This window comes from Solea solea, chromosome 7 (genome assembly GCF_958295425.1).
Source record: "Solea solea chromosome 7, fSolSol10.1, whole genome shotgun sequence".
NCBI classification, from domain to species: domain Eukaryota; kingdom Metazoa; phylum Chordata; class Actinopteri; order Pleuronectiformes; family Soleidae; genus Solea; species Solea solea.
In genome coordinates this window covers 2,500,096-2,517,645 of record NC_081140.1, presented here as the reverse complement: position 1 = coordinate 2,517,645, position 17,550 = coordinate 2,500,096, and the positions used below count along the sequence as shown (strand labels likewise).

Here is a 17,550-nt window from a genome sequence, read left to right as displayed (position 1 = left end):
AAGTGGACTTTTGCACTCCGTGTGTCCAGCTGTAGACAGATTAAGTACAAACCCTTACTTTTCTTTGTATAAAAGGTTTCGCACAAACTATTGTGCAAGTAAGATGAAGTGAGAAATGTTTTATTTTTATTTTGAATGGAGACATGGAGAACTACCTGGTTTGACCAATTCACTATGAATTTAAACTGAAAAGCTGTGCCACATCTTCCCCCTCCATTTCACTGCACACATACCCCATATCACACATCACACACACATGCACACACCACCAAATCATTCCCTGGTGTACTGGGTCGGGGTGGTGGTGGTGAGTACTCTCCAAGGCGCCCGACGCCTGCTCACCCCTCGGCCGTGTTGGGGCTGGCGGTCTGGGTGGGGGTGGCTGTGGTGGCTGGGGGGCATCGCTGGACGAGGGGGAACTCCCCTTGTCTGTCCACTCCCTGTCCCCCTGTCCGGTCCGGCTGCACATAATCATAAAACAAATAAATAAAAATAAAAATACAGCAGTTCTGAGTATCACAGACTCGCCCTGCGCACAGCAAATCTATCCAACACCACAAGGCATGCAGTCAACCATATTAAATGTCCTAGGTACTGGGCAGGACAGGTTAAAAAAAACTGAAAAGCTGTTAATTTGCATAACAATGTGCTGTCGAATTTACCATATGCACTTGTTTAAGCCATCAAAAATAACTGATACAAAATACGTATCAAGCCTCAGGACTCAAACCAAGGACAGTTGTTACTGTCACCCCATCTGTCTGTTTTACAAACACAAAGACCCAGTAAAAGGAAATTCAGAAACATATTGTGGCAAGAAATGTTACAAAGCCCAAGCAACCCCAATTGATAACAAACCTTCTGAATCATATCAATTGTTATTGTTGTTTTTTGTTATTTTTTTTCACTTCAATGGCAAACTGTGCTTTGCAATAGATTTTTGGGACAAAATATTTATTGTAAAATAGCATTAATATTTTGAGGCACTTTGATGTGAGGTATATCAAGAAATAAGACAGGATTTGCATGATGAGGAATAAGTGTTTAAAGAAGTAAATTTCTTTACTACTCACTGCTATAATCAAATGATATTGGTATCAAAATTACCTGAATATTCTCCACCTGCATTTTGTATTATACAAGAAATAGTATTACATTTATAGTATTATTGCTGCCTCAAATTGTTGGTTATTCATTTTCTGGACCCATGATGGCTTTCTTTGTATTTCTCTCTGGTCAAAACAGGATTATATAACATTTGCATCCAAACAGCGCCACCAAGAGGCCAAAACTGGAGGCCAGGATTACAAATACCTCCACCGCATCTGCATATTTGCCTGGTGAGCTGATGTAAGAAGGGACAAAGGCCACCCACACTGCACAGAAGATCAACATGCTGAAAGTGATAAGTTTGGCCTCATTGAAACTGTCTGGAAGATTCCTTTCTAGAAAAGCTAACAAACAACTGAGGACAGCCAGTGAACCAATATAACCAAGTAAAACTGCAAAACCAACAGTGGACCCAACCTGCTGGAGGTGGTGAAAATCTACACTGAAATGTGTGTTCCAAAAACTGATACACACATTTTTAAATAGTATTCACACAAACAACAAATCAGAGGGATGTCGCACACAACTCTCACCATACTATTCCCATAATGTTGTGATGTAGGTCAGGACGTATTTGTAACAGGAAGTACCTAAGTCCTGGTATTTCTCCTCGACGAATGGAAATGCCCAGTGTTCTGGTACGGCATGAAGTTAGGAGTCCGGATGCTGTTGTCCAGGCTTCACTGGCCATCCACAGCAGACCTGTCACATTCTGTTTCACCACCTGTGTGTGATGGGCTCACAAGACTGACTAGCTTTTGGATCATTGGGAGGACACATAGTAAGGGGGTGAGTCTGGGAAAGTGGTAGAGCTGCAAATGGAATTGGTTTTGAGAGGATTACCGGGACACGAGAAGACGGTGCTGGTTGGCTAGTTGAATGTTTTGTTCCCTCTTGCGCGCCCTCCCATATCTCTCTGTGAGAATTCCCTGACACTACGACCTCCATGATAGCACTGGTCTTAAAGAATGTATTCCTGAACCGGGATTTGTCCTCTTCCTCTACTGCTGTGCCCCACTTGTAATATGCAGTAAATTTAACTGTTCGTGTCAAAAATAGTACAACATGTGTTCAGTGAACTGTTTAACTGAGCTGTGGACTTTGTTGAATGTTGATGCCAAAGCTATTGGCAACTAGGCAAATAAACTTCTCCAATCCCCAGACTCCCTACCCCCCACCTGCACTTACCTGTAACTCCCTAATACAGTTTTTTAATGAGAAAATTCATAAAATCCACCAGCACTTAAGTTCAAATCATTCAACCCGCTCCTCTGAATTTCTCCCATACAGTCAACCATTTTCCATTCTCCACCTCCCTGCTGCTGCTGAAATCTTAGAACACATCCGTAAATCCAAGCCCTCCACATGTCAGCTCGACCCCCTCCTCCGAGCTCTAGTCAAATCCTGGCTCCTGTCTCTCCTCCCCTTCATTTTTGCCATCATCCACTCTTCCCTCACTGAAATTGTTCCCTCACTCTTTAAAACTGCAGCTATCACCCCAATATTGAAAAAAATAAAAATAAAAAAAATTCTAACCATCTCCAAAATTTCGGAAAAAACAGTTGCCATTTTACTCCACTCCCACCTAACTCAAAATTGAACAATTCCAGTCTGGTTCACTGCTCTCACAAAAATCACCAACAACCTCCTCATGGTAGTTGATTACTCACCTTTCTCATCCTCCTTGATGTGAGTGCAGCCTTTGACACAATTTCTCACTCCATTCTCCACAATAGATTTTCTTACATTGGCATCACTTACACCCCCCTGCACTGGTTTCACTCATATCTCACGGGCCACACTCATTTCATTCAGCTCAAATCATTCAGATCCCAGCCCTCCCCCGTCACTACAGGTGTGCCCCCCAGGGGTCAGTGCTGGGGTCCTTTCTTTTTATCATCTACCCCCTTCCCCTTGGCAATATTTTCCACAAATTTAATATCCATTTCCACTACTTAATGGATGACACCCAGCTCTATTTATCCAGCAATCCAAATTCCACACTCCGACTCTTCTCCCTTACCAATTGCTTATCTGAAATAAAATCCTGCTTCACCTCTAAATTTCCTCATATTAAACAATGACAAAATAGAAAGCCTCCTCATTGGCATAACAGTTTTTCCCTCACTAATGACAGCTCCTCAGTTTCCCCCTCCCCTCGATTACAAGTACATCTTAAGATGCTTCTCTCCTTCATTCACCTTAAAGTGGACATATTATACCCTATTTCCCCCATTAAAATAGTTCCCTGGTGTCCTATGAACATGTCAGTGACATGCGTTGGTCAAAATACCATTAGGATGAAGCATCATAGCAGTTCAATAACCCTGCTAAACCCACCCCTTTCAGAACCTTCGGTTTTCGTGCATGGTCCCTTTATATGCAAATGAGACACAGGCAAACACACACCCACTTCTTCCAGGGGGTTTCTGATTTGTCCTCGTTACAGCGCTTTACAGCTCTATTCGTCTCCCCCTCCCTCCACTAGTTCTCTGACAATATCAACATGGCAGCGTGCGCAGAAAACAGCGAGAGTGCCGTCACAGGAAGAGACGTCCTGCATAAGGATCGAGCCGAACAGTGCCGAACTGTAAATCAGTTAAATACACTTAGGAACAGCACCGCTGATCGCCAGCGCTGATCGCCAGCGGTGCGCGGCGAGCTGAATAAACTGCCGTGTATGCGACTGTATCAGACTGGTGACTGTGCTCCGGAGACCTCGCCACCGCTGATCGCCACATACAGCGGTGGCGAGGTCTCCGGAGCACAGTCAGTGCTGTCCCTATGTCTTTTTAACGGATTTTCACAGAGAGTGCAGCACCGCTGCACAGAGAGTGCAGCACCGCTGATCGCCAGCTGCTGTATGTGACTGTATCTGGTCTGTGCTCCGGTCATGGAGGACGTACTGAGCAAATATTTTTAATTAGGACGTGTCAGAATGGTCAGTTATGAGCTCTATGTGACCTTTTCTTAAAAATGTGTGTGTTTGTACGTCGGTGAAATACTGTCGCTGACTAAATACAGCGACCGCTGGCCGCAGTCTGATGCGAGGTGGTGCGAACACACGGACACACGTTTGCTGACTTTATCCAGCACATTAGCTTCATATATAAAATCCTCTGAGGCTGGAAGTTTGTGTAAAACACTGTGCTCCAGTGTGCAGCCACCAACAGCACACTTGTCCCTCCGCTTGACATTCGCGGTGAAAATGCGCATGCTGCCGTCATAAGCGCAGGGAATTCAACATCGAGTGTTTTATCGCCTATACTTACACTAAGGGGGACCACGAAAAAAGGACTAAGTATTCTTTTTCCACACTTTGGCGACTGCTAGGGCCTCCAGAGTCCCAAATATAAGTATTGAAATGGTTAAAAAGTTGATTTTGCATAATATGTCCCCTTTAAGTGAATGTAGCCTTGGCCAGGAGGACTTGATGTCATCAGGTGGTACCCATCGTTCATTGTGTGTTTCGACCCTTATCCGCAACACCCTCCCAATGGTGGGTCAGCAGTGGTGGCCAAGTGCATGTTGCGTCAGCTGAAGGGGTAGGTGTAGATACAGAGAAGGTGACAGCTCTAGAAGATTGTCCTGCCCCACGTGCTGTAAAAGAAGTCAGGCAAGGAAAAAAAAAAGAGAAAGTGTCTGATGGCACCTCCCATACTCCCATACATTTCCTGACCTTAGTCTACCCTTCATTGTAATAACGGATGGGAGTTGTCTGGGTCTTGGGGTAGTACTGACCCAAAAACACGAAATGACAGAAACTACAGTGCTTGAGCTACTTGCCCTTAAATGGGCAGTCACTGAAACATTTCTTGACTGCTGTATTCTAAGTTCACTGTCATTATAGATCACAACACCCTGAGGTACGTGGAGACTGTAAATCAATCAGGAAGAGCTTGGTAGCTCACTGCAGCAACAGGTGTGGGGTCTATGTTGTTATGTAAAGAACAGTTTCCTTATTAACAAACAGTAGAACTGCAAACGGAATCCAGTGATAAAAATTTCTATTCTATTGTTATGTTAACATTACAGAGATAAAAGCCGAAGAATACAGAAACAGAAATCGGGTTACCGATGTTTAGCCTTGAAAAGAAGATTTTTCAGCACAAACAAAGCGCTGTCTGGTCAGACGGACTTCCTGTGTTACACTCATTCAGTCACTCAGACATTCTGGGCATCTCTAGCTGACGTAAGGACCCTAAAGGGAAGCATTACCCTATCCAAAGGCAGCAGCCAGTCACGTCACATCAGGGCATTCTGCTGCTTCTCATTGTCTTATTTACATTTTTTGTGTGCCATCTTCATTTACTCTTCAACAGTAACACATGTACTGATATTTACATATCTTATCAAATCCCACAAGTGTTCCATTTACTATGAAACCCAAAGTATTCAAAAATACCTTGTGGTTGCAGAGCTATTTCATTATGGATGTGCAATTTTCGCACAGAGACGTACAAAATAGGCCTAGGGCTTAAAAGGATCCCTCACTGCAACAGACGGATGAATGAGAAAAATTACTTTTATTTAGAGATTGATCCAAAAACTTTTATTAGGCTTCAGAACTCAAACCAAGAACAGTATATCTCTCAGTGGTTGTGAGGACAAATATGACATGTCTTAATGCATAAATTATTATATTAAATTAAACTGATTCATGTTGTGCATTTAGTCTTTCTCCACACATGTTCTGTACCTATATTACTGTATGATAAAAAATAATATGGATTACTTTCATCAGAGGCAGTTTTTATGACTCGGTGCCTCGACCCATGATGGCTTTCTTTGTGTTTCTCTCTGGTCTCAACAGGATTATATAACATTTGGGTCCAAACAGCGCCACCAAGAGGCCAAAACTGGAGGCCAGGATGGCAAATACCTCCACTGCATCTGCATATTTGCCTGGTGAGCTGATGTAAGCAGGAACAAATGCCACCCACACTGCACAGAAGATTAACATGCTGAAAGTGATGAGTTTGGCCTCATTGAAACTGTCTGGAAGATTCCTTGCTAGAAAAGCTAACAAACAACTTAGGACAGCCAGTAAACCAATATAACCAAGTAAAACTGAAAAACCAACTGTGGATCCAACTGCACACTCATAAACTATCTTGTCACTGTGATACTGGGTGTTTTTATGAGGCACTGGTGAAGCAGAGACAAGCCAGGCAGTGCAGATTGCTGCTTGAACAGAAGTCAGAACCAGAACTGTCCCTCTCTGCTGCACAGCACCAAACCACTTCAGGCTGGACTCACCTCCTGGTTTGGAGGCCCTGAACACAGCCAGAACCACCATGGTTTTCACCAGGATACATGAGACACAAAGCACAAAGCTGATGCCAAATGCGGCATGTCTTAGTTGACAAGTCCAAAGTTTGGGTCGTCCAATGAAGAGCAACGAGCAGAGGAAACAGAACTTAAGTGATACCAAGAGCTGGAAACTGAGTTCTGAATTGTTGGCACGAACTATAGGTGTGCTGCGATGATGAATGAAGATGCCCAGAACAACAACACAGATAAATGTGCCCAACAGTGAGGTGGTTGTCAAGCAGATACCCAGAGGCTCATGGTAGGAGAGGAACTCTGTTTTCTTAGGAACACAGTGGTCACGCTGGGGGCTGGACCAGAAATCTTCTGGACAGCTGGTGCACTCCATGGAGTCTGAGAAAAGAGGGAAAGTGATGAGATACATGTTTATACAACATCTCTAAACTGTGGTGTTTACAACTTTACACTCACCAGTTGTATTACTGATCTTTCCCTCAGAACAAGGGACACAGTCAAAACAACACTCAGGTTCCCCCTTCTTTCTGGCCATGCGGGTACCTGGAGGACAACTCTCACTGCACACTGACCGAGGAGGCTGTGTGGAGAAATATTATTATCTGTTAGATTTAGCTATAATGATTAAGGAAAAGAGATGGTAGTCTGAAAAAGTAAGAAATAACCTGTTTGGATTCAAAGTTCCAGAAGATTTTGTCTTCGTCCAGTGTGAGTTCTTCACCTTTGAAGGCTGACCTCTTAACCTCACCCACTCTCTGAACTTTAGTTCTTCCATCAGGGAGCCACACCCAGTTCATGATGTCATATACAGGTAAGGCATCACCATTTTCATCGAATGTCACTTGATCACCAAATGTTGTCATGAAGTTGACTTTTTCCAAGTAATACATAAGCTTTGGATATTAAATTAATATTTATAAGAATAAAGCATATAGAAGAAAAAACATCAAAAAGTCATTTGTCAACTGTATGCTGTTATTGATATATCATTTTACAGCTGTAAGGTAACCTTGAGTGTCATGAAAGGCGCCTTTAAATAAAATGTAGTATTATTATTATTGTTGTTGCTATATCTTGTGTTTTATGGTGTGAGATCTGTTGCTCTGAGGCTGGGTTAGCCTGTGTTGGAGCTGAGTGTTTGGCTCAAACAATCCATCAAAAATCAAGAAAATGACTTGACATCAAAGCAGCTAAGTGAAGTTTATGGCTTTACAAAGTCATTGAGACTAAACTTATGTGATTATTTTTGATGTTTTGGGCACTTTTGATAACACATGTCAAAGGTGTGAAAACCAGCCAAACTTAAAATGGAGGAGATCAAGAAAGCACTGAAAGGTCTGGGGAGAAAATTGATGGAATGACAGAAAATGTGGTCTGGTTGAAGATGTGAGGAAACTAAACAACCTACTCGCACTGAAGGACAAGAAAATTGTAGAGCTTGAGAAAAGAGTTGAAGAGTTGGAGCAATATACACGAAAAGATGATGTGATCATTAGTGGCCTGAAAACAACACATCGCACCTACTCGAACGTCATCCGAGGGGAGAGCAGTGGAGTGGACCTGACTGAGGGAGAACAACAGACGCTGGAGGAACAGGTGATTCAGTTCTTAAACAAAAATTACATCTCCTTCCATAAGGAGAGTATCGCTGCCTGCCATACTCTTTCCAAAAGGAATAAGCAAATGGAATGAACCATCATTTTGAGATTTGTAAATAGAAAACATAAAACTGAACTTTTGAAACAAGGAAGGAAACTAAAGGGCACACAGGTGTATGTGAATGAACATCTTACGAAAAGGAATGCTGAGATAGCGAATCATGCGAGGGCACTAAAGAAACAAAACAAAATTCATTCAACATGGACAAGGGACTGTAAAATCTGGATTTGCACAAATGGCTCACTTGGCGAGGAGGCGAAGGTCCTGCTAATCCCGGACCTCAAAGACTTGGCGAAATATGGAACTGCATAGTCGACAAGAATTTTGGTGGCCCAGACATTTTGCATAAAAATGTTTTGCCCTTGAAGAGCCCAGCTTGGTGATGGTGAGCAGGTGTATACCTATATGGAATAGTTTTGCTATATACTATGTTTTTCTGTATTTGGTTAAGGCTGATGCTTGACTCATTGCTATCCTCATATTCATTTACTATATCTTTTATGGACACATATTGGACTTATTTTTTACCACTACACCTGCTGTTTTTTTACACCACCGTAACTTAAATATTTTGCTGGATTCTCTCCGGATAAATTGTTGCATCATTAATTTCTCTGGATGTGTATGTGCTCAAATTCAGATGAGTGTGACTGTGTGGGACAACACTGAACAATGATTATGCAGGAACAAGATGATATAGACCCAGAAAGTAATTTTGATTATGTAAACAGTAATTGTTGCTATTACAATGAAAATCAATTTAAGGAGAAATTCAACTTTGAGCAAGGTATATCAATCATACACTTCAAAAGTAGGAGTCTATACACACATTTTAATAAGATTAGAGACTACCTACAACAGTACACCATGCGATTTAATGTAATTGCTATTTCTGAGAGCTGGCTTAGCCAAGACAAAGGGACCCATTTTGAATTAGAAGGATATCATTTAAATTTTTTTGAATAGAGCAAATAAAAAGGGTGGGGGAGTTGCATTGTTTGTGGACAATAGGTTAAAGTATAAGATCTTAGAGAGTATGACGATTGTTATTGATGACATCTGTGAATGTATTACTGTTGAAATTGATATGGGTAAAATGAAGAATATCATTGTTAGCTGTCTTTATAGAGCACCCAACTCCAGCCTTGAAAGCTTTAAAGATGTGTTTGAGGCAATGGTTTCAAACACCGAGCAGACGGTTGCCTTTTTATGTGTAACATTGATTTCTTAAATCCAAATAAATCACCTGCAATAGAGGAATTTATAGGAATATATAGGAATTTATATAACCAAACCAAATAGAATTACCACACACTCGGTAACAGTGATTGACAATATTCTCACTAATAATATGACCAATAATCAAAAAAGTGGATTATTAATAAACGATATCACTGACCATCTGCCGGTGTTTGTAAACTATGAATGTAAACACAAGAATGTAGACAGCAGCAAAATAAATATGCACAGGAGATTAAGAACAGATGACACCCTGAATGCATTCAGAAACAACCTGTTAGCTCAAGACTGGAGGATTGTTTACGAAAAAGTGGATGTTGATTCAGCTTATAATGTATTCCTAAATATGTTTTTGACTTTATACCATAAAAACTGTCCAATTCAGCAACCAAAGAAAATATCTAAACGTTCAAATAACCCCTGGTTTACAAGAGGTCTGTTGAATGCCTGCAAAAAAAGAATCATTTATATAGAGAATTTATTAAGCACAGAACTGAGGAGAAAGAAATTGAATATAAAGCATATCAAAATAAACTAACGGATATTCAAAGAAAATGTAAGAAATATTATTACAGCAAATTGTTGGAAACCAATAAAAACAACATAAAGAGCACTTGGAATATTTTAAATTCAATTATTAGAAGAATTTCCTAGTGAATTCTTTGAAAATGGTGAAATAATTAAAGACCGTAATGAAGTAGTGGCAGGCTTCAACAGATTTTTTGTAAATGTCGGGCCCAAGCTAGCTGATGAGATAATCCCTTCACAAGGGGAGGGTGACTCACATTTTTTTGAAGAAAAAAAACCCAGCTACCATTTTTTGAGAAATACAGATTAAACAGAAATAATTGACATTGTGAGTAATTTTAAGAATACAACATCAAGGGATTGTGATGACATTGATATATTCTTAATTAAACAAGTAATTGTAGCTATTGCAGATCCCATAGCACATATCTGTAACCTGTCATTGAAACTGGGCTCCTTTCCCAATAAAATGAAAATAGCCAAAGTCATTCCTATATTTAAAGCCAACTGGAACTGCCAGGCAGGAGGTCTAGAGGGAGACCAAAGAGAAGGTTTATGGATGTAGTGAAAGAGGACATGAAGTTAGAGAACAGGGTTAGATGGAGGAGGTTGATTCGCTGTGGCGACCCCTGAAGGGAGCAGCCGAAAGGAAAAGAAGAAGAAGAAGTTCCTATATTTAAAGCCGGTGAGCAGAATCTTTACACCAACTACAGGCCAATTTCATTGCTTCCTCAATTTTCTAAAATTTTGGAGAAGATATTTACCACCAGATTGGATAGTTTTTGTGATAAGTATGAGATCCTAACTGATAGTCAATATGGTTTTAGACCAAATCGATCTACATCTTTGGCTCTGACTGACCTTGTGGAAGAACTAACTACCAGTATTGATGATAAGAAGTTTGCCATCGGTGTATTCATTGACCTTAAAAAGGCTTTTGACACAATGAATCATCGTATTCTATTACAAAAATTGGAAAGGTACGGGATTAGGGGAATAGGGCTCAGTTGGATAAAAAGTTATTTAGAACATAGACAACAGATTGTGCAGATGGGAGAGGAAAAGTCAATGCTCTTAGATATAACTTGTGGTGTACCACAAGGATCAATATTGGGACCAAAATTATTTATACTGTATATAAATGATATTATAAACACCTCTAAAGTCCTGAAATTTGTCATTTTTGCCGATGACACAAATATTTTTTGTGAAGGAGAGAACCAACAACAGCTGTTAAAGACAATCTCTGAAGAGTTAACTAAGCTTAAGTTGTGTTTTGATTTAATATAAAAAAAAAAACAAATTCATGATATTTGGGAAACGTAGAATACCAGAAGAGCTAACCATTGAAATACTGTGTGATAACACCCGATTAGAAAGAGTTTATGAATATTCTTTCCTGTGAGTTATAATTGACCACAATCTCAGTTGGAAACCGCAAGTCAAACACATTTGCCCTAAATTGGCAAAGTCCAATGGAATACTTTCTAAAGTCAGACATATAGTGAACCAGAGAACAATGTACATGCTCTACCTCCACTTTTTCTTCCTTATTTGTTCTATTGTGCTGAGGTGTGGGGAAATACCTACAAATCCACCCTAAAGGAAATATGCACCATGCAGAAAAAAGCAATGAGAATAGTCCCCCTTAGTGTAAGTATAGGCGATAAAACACGCAATGTTGAATTCCCTGCGCATTATGATGGCAGCATGCGCATTTCGAGAGCTCCACCTTAGCTCCACCTTGTCCCTATAAAATGCGAGAGTGCAGGCGAGGGAGGAAGAGCGGTATTATGTCAACGCGGAGGGACAAGTGTGGTGTTCGTGGCTGCACAGTGTTTTACACAAACTTCCAGCCTCAGAGGATTTTATATATGAAGCTAATGTGCCGGATAAAGTCAGCAAACGTGTGTTCGTGTGTTTGCACCACTTCACATTAGACTGCGGCCAGCGGTCGCCGTATTTAGTCAGCGACCGTATTTCACCGTCGTACAAACACACACATTTTTAAGAAAAGGTCAAATAGAGCTCATAACTGACCATTCCGACACGTCCTAATTAAAAATATTTGTTCAGTACGTCCTCCATGACCGGAGCACAGACTCAGTCTGATACAGTCACATACAGCGGCAGTTTATGCTGCTCGCCGTTCGCCGGTGGCGATCAGTGGTAATGATCAGCGGTGCTGTCCCTAAGTCTTTTTAACTGATTTACAGTTCGGCTGGGTTCAGCTTGATCCTTGTGTCCGAGGTCTCCGGAGCACAGACTCAGTCTGATACAGTCACATACAGCGGCAGTTTATGCTGCTCGCCGATTGCCGCTGGCAATCAGCGGTGCTGTCCCTAAGTCTTTTTAACTGATTTACAGTTTGGCAATGTTTGGATTGATCCTTGTGTTGGACGTAGGGATGTAACGATTACCGGTATGACGATAAACCGCGGTTAGTACTACCGTTTAAAATTTTAATTATCGTTAAAACCGTGATTGATTACCGCAACTGATTACCGAACTCAGTGATACTGCTCATTTCCTGGAGAAGCAGCAGCACCCGAACGGCACTCTCTCAGAAGCGGGCGCGCATGCGCAGTTTGCACTGTCTGTCCAGCGACAACACGGCTGAAGCCACCTGCGCTCCAGAGATTTCCCCCCCGTAAAAAAAACAAGATCAGAAGTCTGGGCATATTTTGTATTTTTAAAGGGTTTTGAGGGTAAAATAATTGAAGACAATCAACCCTTGTGCAGAAAATGCAAAAAAAAAACACTTCCAATTTGATGAGCCATCTCCGTGACCACCACACACAACTTTTCAGCGAGTAAGTCAACAAAAACGGGATTTCGGAATAGTGGGAAACGTCATGGTTTGCCTGTAAAACGTTCCTATTTTCTCAATAAAGGAAACCTAAGTTAAGTGTTACCTAACGTTACTGCTGTAAAAATACATGTTATTGGGCGCTATCAGCGAAAGCGAGTAGTGTGCAGACGACACATACCGTAGCAGAGCAAAATGTGTTTGTTTCTGTGTTTTTTATTTTATTTTTATGCTGTGTACGACTGCTGCTACTTAATTATTATCCGACACAGAGTGAGGACCTGCGTGTGTGTGTGTGTGTGCGCGTGTCAGTCAGATGATAATTAATAATAATAATAATCATCATATAATATAAAATATATATTTTTTTAAATAAAACCTGGTTAAAAGATTTCAATGTGTGTGTTCAGTACTTTTTGAACATTTTGAACACATCTAACAATACCGTGATAATATTGATAACCGTGATAATTTTGGTCACAATAACCGTGATAAGAAATTTTCATATCGTTACATCTCTAGTTGGACGTCTCTTCCTGTGACGGCACTCTCGCTGTTTTCCGCGCACACTGCCATGTTGATATCGTCAGAGAACTAGTGGAGGGAGGGGGAGAGGAATGGAGCGGAGGGAACAGGAGCTGAGTGAGCGCAGTAAAAAGGACCAATCAGAAACCCCCTGGAAGAAGTGGGTGTTCGTTTGCCTGTGTCTCATTTGCATGTAAAGGGACCAGGCACAAAACCGAGCTTCTGAAAGGGGCGGTTTTGGCAGGGTTATTGAACTGCTATGGTGCTTCATCCTTATGGTATTTTGATGGAAGCATGTCATCGACATGTTCACTAGGACACCAGGGAACTAGTTTAACTTGGAGGAATAGGGTATAATATGTCCCCTTAATTTAGATTGACTAAATTGCCCACTGCTCCATTGACTCCCACATTTGTCCAATCACTATCGAGCTCAAACACACTGACCCTTGACCCTTAGGACCCTATATATGTATATATGCTTATGTGGAAGTGGAACACTCTGCAGATGCGCAACGTGGTAAGCACAATGGTTTAGTCATGATACAATATGAAATGAAATTGTGAGTAATGCTGGCAACATGTTTTTGTAACATTAAATGCCAATGATTTTTATGTTTTTTTTTTTACTAAAATAATGGTAACTTACAGTAAGTAATGAGGGTTGTGTGGGGGTCACCCCAGCTGACTACCCCACCTCTCTTATTCTCTGCAGTAGTGGTCAGGCCTGTGACTGCAGCTGAAAAACCAAGTGCTGAATTTTACATTTAAGTTTGTTTCATGTGGTTTAACTGTCTGTTGTCTCTGGGGAGAAGAAACCCTCCACTCAAGGTACTAATGTCATTGATTAGGTGAAAAGAAGATTTGAGTGTAAACTGATATCTCACCTGCCATGGCTCCAGTCTTTGTAAATGAGCACAGGTGTTGTTGCTGAAAGGGCCTCTCCCTGGCTCACACTGCAGCATGTCATCAAGAGCATACGCCAGAGCGTACACAGCTTTATACACATTATACTCTTGCCTGAGGTCTGAAACATCCAATAACTCATTCTCCACATTCTCTATAACTTCCTGTCCAGTGCATAATTCTCCTCCAGCTTCCACCCAACCTGCTGGAGGTGGTGCAAATCTACACTGAAATGTGTGTTCCCAAAACTGATTCACCTGAAAAAGATTTTTTTTAAAGATAATGACACTATTTTATTTTGCAAATACCATATCAGACTGAAGATTCTCACCATGCTATTTCCATTGGTGGTGCTGTAGTTTAGTTCAGGACGCACTTTTAACATGAAGTCACTGAGTCTTGGTATTTCTCCTCGACGGATGGCAATGCCCAGTGTTCCACCCAGGTACTGCATGAAGTGAGGAGTTTGGAGTGAAGTGCCTGATGTCCAGGCTTCGCTGGCCATCCACAGCAAGCCTGTCACATTGTGCCTCACTACCTGTACATTGGATTATACCAAGTTATTATAAACAACAATTATGTACCAATACAAGTATCATCTAGTTCATACAGTTGAAGACATACACAAGCAATTACATAATAAGAGAAAAGTGGCCGACCTCTGTACCAAAGTTGGTCAGTGTTATCAGGCTTCAAACCCTACTCTAAATGCCTGAATATAGTGAATTACTATTGCTTATTGCTTTAGTCATGCTTGACATCTACAGAGTTGCAGACGCCATATTTTGTCTGCAGCCAAACCACTCACTCCAGGCAGACCAATATTGAAGGTGGGTAATATTGAAATCGTGACATTTCACCAAGTAAGATGTGGTAAATATTTTAACCAAAATTGGTTCCCAAAATGATGCTTTGTTCTAAATGATGACGACTCTCAGTGCTTAACACCAGCAGATGTCAAACCCTGGGCCAGGACCTGTTCACCAAACCTTCCCACCTTCCTATAAACAATCCAGAGAAAGGAAGCAAAAGCTGCAAATCTGCATTTGTTGGACAAAGAAAGCACAACATTTATCCAAGTGTGTGACACAGAAACATAAGCAGCGTGGTGTACAGGTATTTGTATTAGGTGTATTTTTTTGTTGTAAAATACACCTGGTAGAACAAGTGAGAGGTTAAACATCATAACTTACATCTATTTCACACAAACTAATGTGGTTTTGCAAATATCAACACCTACCTCTTTCATGAGGTTAAACATGATACTCTCATGTGCAAACACAATCACCACTCGAGCTGTAGATTTCTTCACAACCTCCACTACCCTTGTCACTTCAGCAGGGTCATAACCCCAGGGCAAAATCTCAGTGTAAGCCAGACAACCTCCACCAGCTGGACCCAGATCAGCGTGAAAGGATCGGGCAGCATTGAAACCATAATCACCTTCACCGATGATCAGACCTGCCCAAGTCCAACCAAAGTGTTTTAGAATCTGAATCATAGCATTCACCTATGTGGACACAGAGCAGAGGGATAAGTGCACAGACTGAAATTATCTTTACTAGAAATCCTGCTAAATAGGTTTATCAAAGACTCATGTTTAATCACTGTCTTTAAGTGTTGTATATCTGACACTACACAGTTCTGCAAATAACACATAACATGACTTGTTTTCACCTGAAAAGCATCACTCGGGATCGTCCTAAAGAAAGATGGGAACTTTTGTCGATCACTCAGGCAGGAGCATGTGGCAAAATAACTCACCTGCAAAGAAAGCCCAAAAAAGACAATGTATTCAAAAAGAAAAAAAGGGAAAAATATGTGTTTGCAGTTTTATTATATCAGATTTGAATTTTATTCACAATAAAGATTCATTTGAAAGACTTACCAGAGGCACTCTGTACAAACCCAGGACTGTGGATATGGCAATAGTACGAGTCGAGGAGGATTCACCCACAATCCCTAGGACTGGAGGAGTTCCTACACAGTTCTCCTCTAATGTAACTTGCTCTTCCTGACCACTGACTAAGGTCAGTGCTGCACGAAATCCAATTCCTAGTTGGACGCAGTTATCATACAGACTGTATCCCAGAGTCACATTAGGCAGCAGGTTGGAGTTTCTGTTGATCTCATCAATAGCAAAGGCCATGGTCTGAGCATGTCTGAATCCCATAACATCAAAACTGACACAAAGATACAAGTAATACAAGTTTTTATCATTTAAATACATCATACAGTAACTGTATTAACACTTTTTTATTAACAACGTTAGACATTGCAAATAATAAAGTCAGTATCAACACCACAAAACAACTTTAAGTTTCATACTAATCGGTTTAATTAATGACAATTTTCATGTTCTGTTTCCCTCACAGACTCACCCATAGCAGGTAGGCTGTTGTGGCTCTGAGGTAAAAGATAGGTCAGGATAAGCTGGATAGAAGTGAAGTCTGAAAATTCCACCTAGAATCACATCTCCAGGTTTGTGCATCCCATTTAAATGAAACTGTCTTTGTAACTGACAAGAGGAGGAAGATAGAGAGGAGGACACAGTAGAGGAGAAGCAGGAGAACAACATTAAGAAGAGGAGACTGGTGTCTAAAAATAAACTCATGACTTTGCTCTGGTTCGTCCCTGTTTAAGTGTAGGCTCATCACATTGTTGTCACATTTTATGTATTTTCAGTGTTGTTTATTTTTTAGCACACCACCCATCAGAGGAAGAAGCTCTAGGGGCAGGGCCTGACTCATATTCCTGACTGAGTTATTAATTTATCACATTAAACCTTAACTAAATGACAAAAATAAAATAAATAAAATCTGATGCTGAGCATTAATAAAAACATGAAGCAAACATCAGGCAAAACAGATAAAACACAATCATACAAACAAAGTGACACTGTGTCATTTGAAACAGTTTAAGAGTGTAACGTTGTTAGTGGTCATTGAGTAAATGCATTTGTTACCTTTTTCTCTTGCAGTTTCTCATTAGTAGAACTTCCTAAAAGTAAGCAAACAACTGCAGAGGAGGATAATCAATTTCCTGTTTACATTGGCACACACACATGCCCGGTGCTCTTGAATGATGATGTGATACATTTTTGTGTGTGTTACAATGGACATAGATTACTGTTTAGACTGAGCTGAAATGCTAGTTTGGATTTGAATCATGTTTACCTGAAAATACCATATTTAACACCTTACTCATGTGAACCTAAAAACCTGAACCTGGGTCAAGGGGTGAACAATGTTGATTGTTTAACATAGATGTTCTCTAGACATGAAACCAGCTGACAGAGGCTAAATACATGGATTCTATCACCCCTCCGTCAGAAGAGAAGAAGCTTCTTGGATGAGAATTGAAACCTTTTCAACTTAACTTGCCGACAAGTAAACTCTGAAGATACAATGACCTGCATGACTGAGAACCTTCACAGACAGCATTATGCACATGTTTAAGCTAATACGATGTCTGTTTCAGCTTTAACG

The 17,550-nt window shown here is 40.8% G+C and overlaps 1 protein-coding gene across 1 annotated transcript; it reads right to left on the bottom strand.

Moving 5' to 3' along the window:
• Positions 1 to 5,863: 5,863 nt before the first annotated feature.
• On the bottom strand, positions 5,864 to 16,640 carry LOC131462850 (extracellular calcium-sensing receptor-like). The gene is made up of 9 exons (XM_058634383.1): positions 16,444 to 16,640; positions 15,951 to 16,245; positions 15,740 to 15,826; positions 15,303 to 15,572; positions 14,394 to 14,600; positions 14,044 to 14,319; positions 7,062 to 7,289; positions 6,853 to 6,976; positions 5,864 to 6,774 (listed from the first exon to the last, which is right to left on the bottom strand). The coding sequence occupies exons 1-9, from the start codon at positions 16,638 to 16,640 to the stop codon at positions 5,864 to 5,866; spliced, it is 2,595 nt and encodes an 864-aa protein (XP_058490366.1).
• Between the last annotated feature and the right edge of the window lie 910 nt (positions 16,641 to 17,550).

Bases quoted from the DNA above. Each gene is read 5' to 3' on its own strand.
- LOC131462850 (XM_058634383.1), bottom strand. From the start codon at position 16,640: ATGTTGTTCTCCTGCTTCTCCTCTACTGTGTCCTCCTCTCTATCTTCC. The intron at 14,601-15,302 runs GTAGGTGTTGAT...TCCAATGTACAG, and splicing joins TGTTTAACCTCATGAAAGAG to GTAGTGAGGCACAATGTGAC. The intron at 7,290-14,043 runs GTGAGATATCAG...TAATATCCAAAG, and splicing joins AAAGACTGGAGCCATGGCAG to CTTATGTATTACTTGGAAAA.